The sequence below is a fragment of the Cheilinus undulatus genome, linkage group 17, assembly GCF_018320785.1.
Source record: "Cheilinus undulatus linkage group 17, ASM1832078v1, whole genome shotgun sequence".
Lineage (NCBI taxonomy): Eukaryota > Metazoa > Chordata > Actinopteri > Labriformes > Labridae > Cheilinus > Cheilinus undulatus.
Genome location: NC_054881.1, coordinates 26,482,440 through 26,495,577, shown reverse-complemented (window position 1 = coordinate 26,495,577; position 13,138 = coordinate 26,482,440). Strand labels below are relative to the sequence as shown.

Genomic DNA, 13,138 nt, shown 5'->3' with positions numbered 1-13,138 from the left:
AGGAGGGAGGGGGCATTGGTTAGGCTGAGAGAATAAATAAATGTGAGTAAGGGAGGGAAAAAAAAGAGCGGCTACGCTAACCGAGGTGGCAGCAGCAGCGACAATGCAAGCAGGCAGTGCGAGTGGAGAGACTCTCGCCTCTCCAACTGACTGAGCGATGCAGCGTAGAGCAAGATGAGAGAGCAGAGGGGAGGAGAGGAGCGGGGAGGATGGGATGAGATGGGATGGGATGGGATGGGGGGTGAGAATCAGATAGAATGGGAGAGATGGCAGTGAAAAGTGGCGAGTGAGTGCAAATCAAAACAAGAGTATTAATGTGATAGTAAAAGAGGGAGAGAAGAAAGGAAAGGAAAGGAAAGGAAAGGAAAGGAAAGGAAAGGAAAGGAAAGGAAAGGAAAGGAATGTAGTGAAATAAGAGGATTAAGGAGAAGATATTACAACTAAAGAGAGGACAATGGAGGAAAAGATGAAAGACACTGATAGTACAGGACAGGAGAGAAGAGTGGAGGGCAAAGAAGAAGAAAAGGGAATAGAGTGGAAAGGAAAAAGAGGAGAATAAAAAACAAAAAAGAAGAGAGAAAAGGAAAAAAGAAAAGGCAGAGGAAGGAGATGAGAAGAGAGGGCAGAGCATGCAACTACAGAGCAGGTCTGAGCTGAATAACAAACTCAGCCTGCGCTCAGTTTTTTTGTAAATGAGCCCTTTTGAGGGGGGCTAATGTCAATACTCTCACAGCGTTCCTCTCTATTGCACCCACTATTGTGATTACTGAGCAGTTCCCGCTGCATGTGACCTTTGACTTGTGTACACTTGAAACTACACCACAGAGAAGAGGCTGACGAAGGAAACAGCCAGACCTGCGTGTGATGTTACTGTGGATGTATGTGCATGAGCGTGCACATGTGTGTGCCTGTTCCCCAGCTCTGACGCAGGCCTTAGTCACCCACTCACCCCTCAACAAAAATATGATTTAGCTCTGCACCAATCCCACACACACATACACCAGCGAGAACACAATGATCCCAATGCCAAACAGTGAAAACATAACTATATGCTGGTGGTCAGGCAGGGATTCGGATATAGCACAACACAAACATACACAGGCACAGTTTGGATTAGCTCACACATCGCACAATCCAGTCTGTAACACTGCCTTACACTCAGCTTCAAATTTCCCATTCTTACTTCTGTCTGTAAAGCATGGATTGTCCGTAATACCTCACTGAACAACCCAAATCCTTTTGTGAGAGGATTTGTTATCAGGATGATGTCAGATTTGCAAAGTTATCCATGACTTACAGCAATGTTCACATCCAGTCACTAAGTAAACAAACAAAAATCTGAATAACTTAGATATCCACATTTTCTTATCTCATAGTTCTCAAATGGAAAATTTAAATCCTGGGGAAGTGCAGCTGAATATGAAAAGCAGAGGACATAGAGAAGAAAGCAGCAGGTGCAATGTTATTTGGCTGTAAAGTCAGAGAGTTGGTATGGCTATTGTCTATTTTACTCTATCCAAATTTATGCAAAGTGCCAAAAGTAACTACAACGCCAATTTCAAAAAGTTGGGGCACTGTGTGAAATGTAAATGAATTCCCATAAACCAAGATCTTATTCATAACATAAACAACAAATCAGATGTTGAAACTGAGGCATTTTATCATTTCAGGGAAAAAAAAATTTGCTCATTTTAAAACATGATGGCAATAAGAAAATTCCCAAAAAAAAGAGCTACTAGAAACAAAAGGCTTAAAAAGTAAGTGGTGAAACAGCTGATGTCGCAGAATGGTGAAAATCTGCCATCTTTATTTCTAAGAGACTAACTCTCTGAAATCCTCCTTTTCAAGCAGTCATTTTACTGGCTTGTTGCCAATTACTCTGATGATCACTCGACAGTCACAAAGTTACTCTGATGATTACTCAACAGTCACAGAGTCACTCTGATGACCGCTCAACAGTCATGTGTTACTCTGATAACCGCTCAACAGTCACAGAGTCACTCTGATGACCACTCAACAGTCACAAAGTTACTCTGATGATTACTCGTCACAGAGTCACTCTGATGACCACTCAACAGTCAAAGTTACTCTGATAATTACTCAACAATCACAGAGTCACTCTGATAACCGCTCAACAGTCACAGAGTCACTCTGATGACCACTCAACAGTCACAAAGTCACTCTGATGACCGCTCAACAGTCACGTGTTACTCTGATGACCGCTCAACAGTCACAGAGTCACTCTGATGATCAATCAAAAGTCACAGAGTGACTCTGATGATCACTGAACAGTCACAGAGTGACTCTGATGACCGCTCAACAGTCACAGAGTTACTCTGATGACCACTCAACAGTCACAGAGTTACTCTGATGACCACTCAACAGTCACAAAGTCACTCTGATGACTGCTCAACAGTCACGTGTTACTCTGATAACCGCTCAACAGTCGCAGAGTCACTCTGATGACCGCTCAACAGTCACAAAGTCACTCTGATGACCACTCAATAGTCACGTGTTACTCTGATGACCACTCAACAGTCACAGAGTCACTCTGATGATCACTCAACAGTCACAGAGTCACTCTGATGATCACTCAACAGTCACAGAGTCACTCTGATGACCACTCAACAGTCACAGAGTCACTCTGATGATCACTCAACAGTCACAGAGTTACTCTGATGACCACTCAACAGTCACAGAGTCACTCTGATTACTGCGTAAGCATACATGGCCAATAAAGCTGATTCTGAAACCTTATTAGTTATAAAATGTTCCTCCAGCTTTTTTCATTTGTACCGCTTACCTTTCCAGCCTTTCAATGCCTCATCCCTACTTTTCTTGAGATGTGTGGCCATTATCCAAATTAAAATGAGGTTATTTTTTTATGAAATGGAAAAATGGCTCAGTTTTAACATCTAATATGTTCAAATGTGAATACAAAAGGGTTTATGAGTTTTGCAAATCGTTGCATTCTGTTTTTGTTTTTTGTTTTTTGGACTGGGGTTTTGTTTAGTCAGCCATCCAAATCCCTTTCCTATGCTCTTATTAATCAGAAACATGAGAAGCAGAGCCTCAAACAAAATCGCCTTCCAAACAAATGCATAAAACTGAACAAAACACTATGTCTCCACCAAACAGGGCTGATAATTTTAAAATAAACAGTCATTTTTACGAAGATATCCATTGTAATCACTGGTTTCAGTGAGAGAAAATGTGATGAGCAATTTCCTTTTATTCCCGATGTTTCACAGGAAGACCATTTTGTTTGCAAAAAACCTTGCAGCACCCAGACTGACAGTCATATCTCATCTGCCCTTCATCTCATCTAACTTACTGACATCTGAAGGAATTTAATAAACAAACATTAGCCAGGTAAACACACAGTCTTTGTGGCTTATTATCATAACCCAAAAATATAACACTGAGGAGAAGTAGGGACAGAGCTTGACTGAGAACTGATGTGCCATTTATGGGGGCGGTCATCATTAAATTCTGAGCCAATCGTATGGCAGGCTTAGGAATTTCTAGATTAACTTTTCTACAGTTTGTTGATTTGATTTCCTCACAGGCCTTGACCTTACAGAGAGAAGCAGGCCTGGTAATGAGAGTTTAATTTCTTATTCAACTAGTCTGAACACCAGAAGAGAGGATAATGTCCATCATGCTGAGTTGAAGTTGCAGTAAAATCAGCTCTGATTTGCTGCCAAATCTCAAACCTGGCAGGATAACAGGCTTCAGATACTCTGTCCAATAAACAAGCCCAACAAGGTCATGTGATTTTTGTTTACATAATTTGAACTGCTTGTATCTGTGCAGATGGGATAAAGAAGCTACAAACTCAGCTTTCCTTTTCTGGCTGATACCAAAACACACTTCAAAAATATAAAATATAGTTGTTACAAAAATCCTGTTGTATGTGTTTTTGAGGGTCAATCTGTGTGGTTTGACCTCAGTTAAAGAGTTAAAGGGCACAGGAATAGGGTTTGTTAGGCAGTTTATAAAAATGTGCACTGAATATTCACACCTACACTTGTTGACTAGCTGAGGACTTATTTCCAGCAGTAAAAGCTAATGAATAAGTTGAGTCATGCTAGAATTAAATTCATATCAGCTGCAACACATTATTTGATTTGAAAAAAGTCCAAATAAGACAGGCTAAGAATGCAGCAGTAACAGAAAATGTCCTACATCAAATTGAATGAAATCAGCCTCGAGAGAAACAAAACTTAGATGCATAATCCTTCAAGGGTGATATTTATTATCTTCTGTCATGTGGTTATGCACAAAAACATCCCCTTGGTGCTGCAGTCAAGGACGCTTACATCAAGGACATGAGAATAATGATCTTTGTGCCAGAGGGGAGTGAAATGGGTTTCTTCAGAGAGAAAGCAGTGAAGGTGCCAGCTTTTCAAATTATCTCCCAAATTGGTAATGTGACCTGAAAATATTTGCCTTTTGAACTGCTAGCGAATGCCGTGTTTATAATCCTCTTAAAAATGTGTCAGAATATATTTTCAGTAGCACTCACTCATGCTTATACTACTGAGCTCATCAGAGCATGCTGTGACAACAGGTTGAGTTTTCTGTGTCCTTCAATTATGCGATCCAAAAATGTCACAATATTATCATTGTTGAGGAGTATGACTAAACCAAGAGTGTAGTCAGAACAGTTTGTTCAATCGAGATATCATTCAATGCAGGACATGTTTCCTGCAGAGTCTGGGGATTGTAACTTTGACAATATGTTACCCAACATTTACACTTCTGAAATGTAACTTTTTTCCTTTGAGAGAAACTAGTTCAAGTTAAAAATCACATTAAAATCTTATCTTATATCTGTTGTTGGAACTTAATGAAAACACAAAGTTTGTGTCAGTGAGATTTTATCATAAAAAAATCTGAATCCCTGCCCGTTCATCAATGTTCTGCTGATTTAGAAAAAAATTTCAGTCTGAAAAAAGTTCATACTTCCTCAAACCTGCTATAAAAGATAAATGACAAATGTTGCATTGTCAATAGTTATATTAAGGGCAATCCAAATGTTTATTTTTGAAAACATAAATCATTCATAAAACAACACTGTGATGAAATGGATTGAATACTAAATCTACTGTGATTATTAGAAATGTTAAAGTAGTGGTGCAGATAACCTACTGGTTTGAGGCTTGCTCCATGTATGCAGGTGGCCTGGTAGGTTCAAGTCCAGCCTGTGGCTTCCTTCCTGCATGTCCCTCCCCCACTGTCTCAGTTTCTTATTCTATCCACTGTCCTTCTATATCAATAAAGGAATAAAAAGCCCAAATATATATATATATATATATATATATATATATAAAGAAATCTCAAGTGAATCTACCAGCTCAACTTCAACCATCATTACAGATCTTATTAGCTGTTGTTGCTTTGCCTGTTTTCTCACTTTCCAAACCTCCTTCTCTTTTCTGCACCTTTCTTTTCTCTGTATCTCCATCTTCTGTCTTTCTGTATCCCCCTCTTCTTATTAATGCGAAAATTAAAAACACAAGAGAATTGGATGAACAGCTTAAGAATTTGACAAATGATGCCAACCATGATGTTACAACAAATAAAAAACACAGCCAAAAGCAAACCAGCTAAAGAAGGTTTTATGCACGGAGGTTAGGTTGTTAGTTCAGACATCTTGAATAAACGTGCTGATTTCGATTTTTTCAAGATATTCACAAGACAGTAAGACATCATTACTATTGAATTATATCCTTTCAAAATATCTTTATGTTATGATATGGTAAGCTTCTTTTGTGTTCTTTATGATAGATTTTAATAGATAGAAATGATAGATTTTGTCAAGGGCTGCTCAGACTGAATTTAAAAGCAAGCCAGGATGAAAGGATTCAAAGTCTGAAAACAAGATAAAGTTCCTTCTTCTGACTTTCATTGCCTGACAACAGCATGACATTAGTGCAGTGATGATCAGAGCTCTGAGAAGCCCTCTGCTTTTATAAGGGCCCAGGCATTCTCAGCTGCTGCTGATGAAATAAAATTTTCTGTGAAAACTTTTTGTAATTGTATTCTTTTGCTCTCAACACACTTGCTGGCAGCAAGGTGACACCTTCACTGCATCCATTCCTTAGTGCTACTCACACAGAGTGCTGCTTTTCCATTAAGATCATAAAGATTATCCTTCAACTTACTGCTCAGATGGTTTTCATGCTGTGGCGTATCTCTTCTATACTTCCTCAGGGATCAGTAAAAAAGCCTCTCTCTTTTTCAATTCGCCTTTAAAATCAACTGCAGCTACAATCTGAACTGAGCCAATAGTGTTGCTTCACTTTTATAAAACTGTGTTGGTGGGAGCTTATAAGATACGGAAATCAATGTTCTTTTGTCCCGTATGAGTCCAAGAATAAGCAATAACAAGGTAATTGCAATTTGCAGCTTATTTGCAGCTTCATAATTAATGGAAAACAACAGCTTACATTCTGTGTAGGTGGTTTATTATAGCTTCTAAAAAATAGTATGTGATTATACATAACTCCAGGTGGGACTTGGAATTTGCAGTCTGTGTTTTGTTCTTACCTATACAGACGTCTATTTTGCCCTTGATGGCAGCTTCATGGAGAGGGGTGTAGTTCCAGTTGTCCCGAGCATTGGGGTCAGCCCCCTGACACAGCAACAAAGACACTACCTGGAAAACGACATACAGAACATCAGTATTTTCTCTTTATTAAAAAAAACGTCTAGATTAATTTAGGGGATTTACATGCCTTTATTTTAAAGATAGGACAGCTGGTAGAGCAGTAAGTTGGGAGGAGAGTAAGGGGAATGGCATGTGGAAAAGGGTCAGAGTAAAAACACAGGCTGCCTACTTCAAGAACAGGTGGCGCACAACTGCTGGGCCAACTGGTACCCCCAAAAAGCCTGAAATTAATTTAAGATTTCCAACTCCAGCATGTATAAACACTTATCAAGCAGTGAAGTTAGTTTAGTTTACCCAGCATGAGAAGATCTTGAGCTAACAAAGTATTACCAACAAGGAAAAACTAAGTAGCGTGCAAAATACCAATCAAAGATTATTAGTATAGTGACAATACAAGGGATGCACTGAAAATTCGGCCACCGAAAATTTTCGGCCAAAAATGGCCCAAAAGTGCATTTTTGGTTTTCGGCCGAAAGACTTTTATCACCGAAACAACAATGCCGAAAAACGACGTTGTGATGACACAAGCAAAAACCGCAGCCAGCACACGCTTGGTTCTCAAATAGGAATACGTGAAGGCACTCCAGTGGGTACGCGAGATTTTAAAATGCATGCAGACTACTTAAGAAAAATAGCGCCTTTCTTTGCATGTCAGGAGCAACACGATTTTGCATGTGTATTACATTCTAAAATCACATTTGTGCTGCAAACGCCTGCGGTGTGTTTTCTCTGTCCTCTGATAAACAGTGATATTTATTGCAGCGGAAGATAAAAAGAGGTTTCTTCCTCTCTGTCCTTCACTCCATGCGTAGCGCGGCACTTTTACGCACAGCCAGGCTGTCAGTGCTGCTTTGTTTCACTGTTTCATTCACTGTGCCAGCCAAGTTTGTAAGAGGAGGGACTGACTTTTCATTCATTCTATATCAACTATGATCGATAAGAGTTATAATATTGCACAGCTGAGGCTCGCGGTGAGAGGAGTTAACTCGCTCCACAGCGCACAGACGGGCTCACCTGTTTGTGTTCCAGACTGTTCAGAGAGTCATTTATCTGGTTGATTCGGAGCATTTATAAGTCGTTTGTCTGAGGTCAGAGGAGACTGTCTTGGTAAATATTTCACTAAAGTCCCGTTAGTTTAGAAACAGCTCCAGCTGTGTGAGTTTCACTCAAACGAGTGTACATAGTGGTGGTGGTGCCCATTTTTAAGGTAGACCGAGGAACAAAATGTCCTCCTCTCCAACACCACCTGATGTTTGATATCTCCTCATATCTGTCTGTATCAGTGCTTGTGTTTTTGCCTCTTTTTTTTTTTTTTTTTTTTTTTTAGCCTGGTAGAGAGGGAGACAGGCAGCAGGCAGCCCAACATGTCCATATGAGCGCAAATGCACTACTTAAATATCCGCAACAATGTCGCGCTGCAAAATTATGTTGCAGGTGTAAAAGCTTGCTTTGACTTGCTAGGTGCTAATTGTAAATATTTTGTGTAAATAATTTGCATTTATTTGAAAGTGTTTATCAGTTACAAAGTTTGATGAATCAGACGGCTGTCACAGCACTCTTTAATGTCTTTCTTTTTGGCCAAAAAGCTTTGCGCTGTTGGGGGGGTACTTAGCTGAAAAAACACTTCACAGGGGGTACATGATTGCTAAAATGTTCAGAGCTACTTATTTAATGTATACATGAGTGCGGCCAATTTAAACATTTTATTTTGTATTTTATTTCATTTTATATTATGTATTGTTGGAATGAAGTGCTTAATAAATATTTACATAATTTTGTAATTGACTTATTCTTTGAAGCATTAATATTAATTTTTGCAATTGCAATTGATTTTAGTGAGATTAGTACACAGTCATAGCCATAAATGCAATGGTACTAATAATCGGCATAATAATTTCTTTCAGTGTTTCAGTTTTCGGCCTTGGTTTCCTCATTTTCAGTATCGGCCAAGAATTTTCATTTCGGTGCATCCCTAGACAATACTAATAGTATTTCACTATGGTTGGGCATCCTTTTATTCTTAACTAAACTGTCCTAAATCCAACTTTTAGGAGAAAAATAAAATGATAATGGTCAATGGTTTGTTGTCTGCGTGCACACAAATTTTATTTTCCCTGGCACACAGCCTGCACCCCCAACCAAAAAGTCTAGAACCACCCCTGATCTTAAACTAATGACCACAGGGCTTCCTGTTAGATTAACAACCAGCTGAAGGACAGAGAGGTCTGTTGACGAGAAGACAACATCAACAACAACAACAGCGAAGGAAATTGACTAACATTTCATCCAAGCAAAGGATAGTTCACCGTTTTTTCTTTTGTGACTTCTTTAGGTTAAGACTCAGCCAAAATTCCTACACTAGCGCTGCGTCAGAGACAGCTTATGAATAAAATCAAGCAAAGAAGCACACAAGCAGAACGATGCATTGCTTTGGACAATGAGACATATAAAAGGCATTCATCCTCTGCTTAAATAAAAAAATTATATGTCAACATAAATTACATTAGTTCCATGAGGTATTTTGTGCCTTTAATTTGGATTGGCAGGGGGCTGCATGGGGTGGTAGGATACTGAAATTAGGCACTGGAATCTGTGTTTTGATTCAGCTCAGTAGGTCTCAGATATGTTGGCATAGGTAATGGATTTTGTACTCATCCCCAGATTTTACTCTTCAGTTTTCAGATGTGTAATCTAAGAGCAAAGGATATAAGGTAGAGGCATCTGGCTGCAGATCTCTATGGTGGGGCGACCTCGACCATGGGGCGGGAATGACGTACTAACCCTTGTTGGGTTTTTCCATAGTTTGAGCTGTGTTATTTTTAATCATATTCCCCTCCTTTGTTTTGGTTCTATTATTATTGTTGTTTTACTTTTATTACATACTCATTTTACTATTATTTGTTTGTATGTTTGTTTGTTTTCCTGGTAGGCCACATGGGTGACGGGAGGGTAATTTTAGGTAAGTTTAGGTGGTGTGGGTGTTCTTGTGTGGTTTAATCTGTTTGATCTATATTTTTTCAATGGCTTTAACAGCCAACTTGTTAAAAAAAAAAAGCAAAAAAACTCAGACTTTTACATATAATTTCTTAATTCTTTGATGTCTATACCATGTCTGAAGTTAGGATAAACATATCTTGGGAAAAAAAAGGTTCTTACAGTAGCATCCAAAATAACTGACACGCAACTATTAACTTCATCTCAGTTTAAAACAAAAAGTAAGGAAATCTTTGTTTGTTACATTATTTCTTTGTTGTAACAATGCTTCCTGGCAATAAATTTTATACCGTTGGAAAGCCTCTTTGTTACCCTTTTAAATGATGCCACATTTGTAAGGAGCATGCATTTGTGGCATGAGCAGCAGAGCTAAGTATGTGGGTTGCACCCATGAAAAATGTGCCAAATGTTCTTTGCCAATGCCAATCAGCTAATTCTGCCATTGACTCTTGTTTGGTGTTTGGTGGATTGGATGATTGAAGTTTGAAGAAACAAGACTTATTGACAATTTAACAATGTATTAATTTAACAAACAGGAGCCTCAGTAGCGTGTGGAAGAACCATACACAGCCACAACAGCCTGGCTCCTCCTCCTCATGCTGGTCACCAGCCTGGTCATGCACTGCTGTGGGATGGCATCCCATTCTTCAACCAGCATTTGTCACAAGTCAGCCAACATGGTTGTGTTGGTCACTCTGGCATGAACATCATGTCCTGCTTCCTGAGAGCTCCTTCTCCCTTTCAGGGTGTTCTCCTGCTATGAGGGGCATGTAACAAAAAGCACCTCAAAGATAACAGGGGCAGGCTGTCCTGAAATTCTCTATAAATGCTCAAGACTGCATGTGTATGGCCTCTGATTGGTTCTCAGTCGTATAGTAAGTTTCCATTGGTTTGTTGATTGGTTTCAGATTGTACATTTACTCTCATCACAATACTAATCATCACTGTGTTTGCAAAACTGCATTAGCACAGCATTTTTCTGACAAGGTTGCAAAGTGCTCTCGGGGTTCGCTCTAAAAGCCTCTGAAACATTGAAACAGTAAACATTAGATTAATGGGCAGGAGGACTAAATGCATTAGCACATCTGGTGAAGATATTCCACAACATTATGATGCACAGGCCTGACCAGAATATCAAAGCAACAATGACAGTAAATGTTCAAGTTTCATAAATGTCATCCTTAAGGTCCACAGTTTACAGTCGAAAGCATCTTTTTCTCTGAAATTAACAGGTAGGAGTAAAGTGGTGCTTTACTCCCACAGCTGCTCTGTATTTTACAGTTTATGTGCCAAAAATTGCTTTCCTAACTTTTTTTATCACCAGCAATCATTTACATTCTATAAAAGTATAAACTGCTCAGGGGGTTATTTTGTTTCAAGCAGAAAATTGTAGGAGTGCTACACCTTTCACTTTTGTGATGCCCTAATGCACTGGTTCTCAACTTGAGTTCCGAGAACCCCCAAGGGGGGCACCAAAGATCTTAGGGGGGGCGAGAGGCTTTGTCTGCTCTGAGGCTGCCAAAATTAGATTTTCAAATACTGACTAAAATTATGACAGAGCAGTTATTAGGTAGTTTAGACAAAGGTCTTTTGATAAGGAAAGCATGCATATGCCTTTCTGTAGGGTTTTATCAGTGAAACAATTTAAATCTATGTTGATTTTTGGTGGCAGTGTGTCTCTTTATCTTGTCTTGTGTCCTGAGGGGGGCTCCGCTTTTCTTAGGGGAGGGCTCCAAGGAAAAATGGCTGGGAAACACTGCCCTAATGGGTACTCAAACACCCTTTCAATGCACTTGCAGAACAATGGGTATCAGAGCACATACACATAAATGGGGCTTTTCCATTACATGGCGTGGCTCGGCTTGACTTGGCAAGGCAGCCCAGCGCAGCAGGGGATTTGCTTTTCCACCACAACCGAGCTACCTGTTTGAGCACGCGTCTAGAGCTGATGACGCAGTTGTTTGAGCCCTCCTTGATCTCTCTTTACTGTCTGGTCTGAATGACTTTACATCATTTTAAAGCAAAAATCAAAATGTAGACTGACAGCACTGCAAGCTGCTCTTTTAACATTCTCTCTCTCTCCCCATCTGTCTCCCCTTCTCTCTCTCTCTCTCTCTCTCTCCGCAATCAGTAAACAAACAATAATTCTCGCTTATCATCAAAAGGAGAGAATTTTCCTGCATATACGTTAAAGAACAGTCTCCTGATGATTCATTTGTGGGTCTCTAAAAAAAGCAGAAAACAAACACAATCATGTTTTTGGATTGGGCAGTCAGAACGGTTAATAAATTAAAGACAGACTCCGTCATGGGCGAAATGTTACGAACATCTCCAGCATTTAATTTCTTAGAAGTCTAAAATGTATTTGTCTTTACGAAGGGAAAGAGTCAAACTTTTGTTATTAGTAAGTGCAGACAAAGTTGTAATCCTGGCTCTGCGCCTCGTCCTTCCTGGTCTCACTCATCAGTGTGAAAAGTCATGTGCAACTATCCGACCATAGTACGCACAAAAATGTAAAGTTTTGGTCTTGTTTCATAAATATTTAAGTCATACAGTGAATGCTGACATAGCTGTAACAGAGTTATGGACAGCTGGAGCAGAGGCAGAGACAAAACGTATCTCCCCGTCTCCCCGTGGGGTGGAAATTTATCATGGAGGGGTATCAGTTGCAGTGAGGGTAAATCCCCCCAGCAAACTGGACCCTGCAAAGCGCTTCGACATTAGCGCGGCACGCTTGACGGTGGGGTTGCCCTGCTTTGGCACTGCTCATGAGCAGCTTTCAAGTTCTTTAGTGAGGGCACACTGGTGAGCTAACAGTTAGTCTGCATGCCCCCTGGGTTTGATTCAGACTTCTGGCCCCTTTCCCACATGTCATTCTCCACTCTCTCTCTCCCTGATTTCTGACTATCATGTCCTATCTCTACAATAAAGGCATACAAAGCCTAAATATTTGAAAGAGGCACTTAACAACAACATTACTGAGCCAAGTCTATACACCTGATGTAAAAGCATGCCCCCTCAGTTCTACTTATGGTGTCACGAGTAAACATAATTATTTAGGATTATGATGTTTATGGATGCATACCAGTGTGTCTTTTATTTGTTTAGTGCATTTTACCATTGTACTTATTTAAGGATGTGCATACGTTTAAATCTTAAAACTATACACATTGGCCAGTTCAATCTAAGGCTGTCAAAATTCCCAATACAATGATTCTTTTGTTTAATAAAATAATACTAAAAACAGCTCATAAACTGCTTTAGTCACATCTTGAACTGAAATATGCTGCAAACTGCAGAGTGAGAACTGTCTTAAATGCAGAAATGTTTTGGCAATTTTTCTGCATCAAAACAATACTAATGTACGTAAGCAATCTAGACTGCGTGCAGGAGTTTGCCTTTAACTCACAATAATTTAAACAAGAAACTCCCTTATACTATGTGCCTTAAACCTCTGTTGCTGTTTTT

The 13,138-nt window shown here is 39.6% G+C and overlaps 1 protein-coding gene across 3 annotated transcripts in view; it reads right to left on the bottom strand.

The window, feature by feature from the left end:
* LOC121524976 (poly [ADP-ribose] polymerase tankyrase-1-like) overlaps positions 1-13,138 on the bottom strand; it is a 140,159-nt gene that overhangs the window by 124,678 nt on the left and 2,343 nt on the right. For all 3 annotated transcript variants that reach the window (XM_041810632.1, XM_041810635.1, XM_041810634.1), the window contains exon 3: positions 6,556-6,664. In XM_041810632.1, the coding sequence (XP_041666566.1) occupies positions 6,556-6,664 (109 nt within the window). The remainder of the gene's footprint in view (positions 1-6,555; positions 6,665-13,138) is intronic.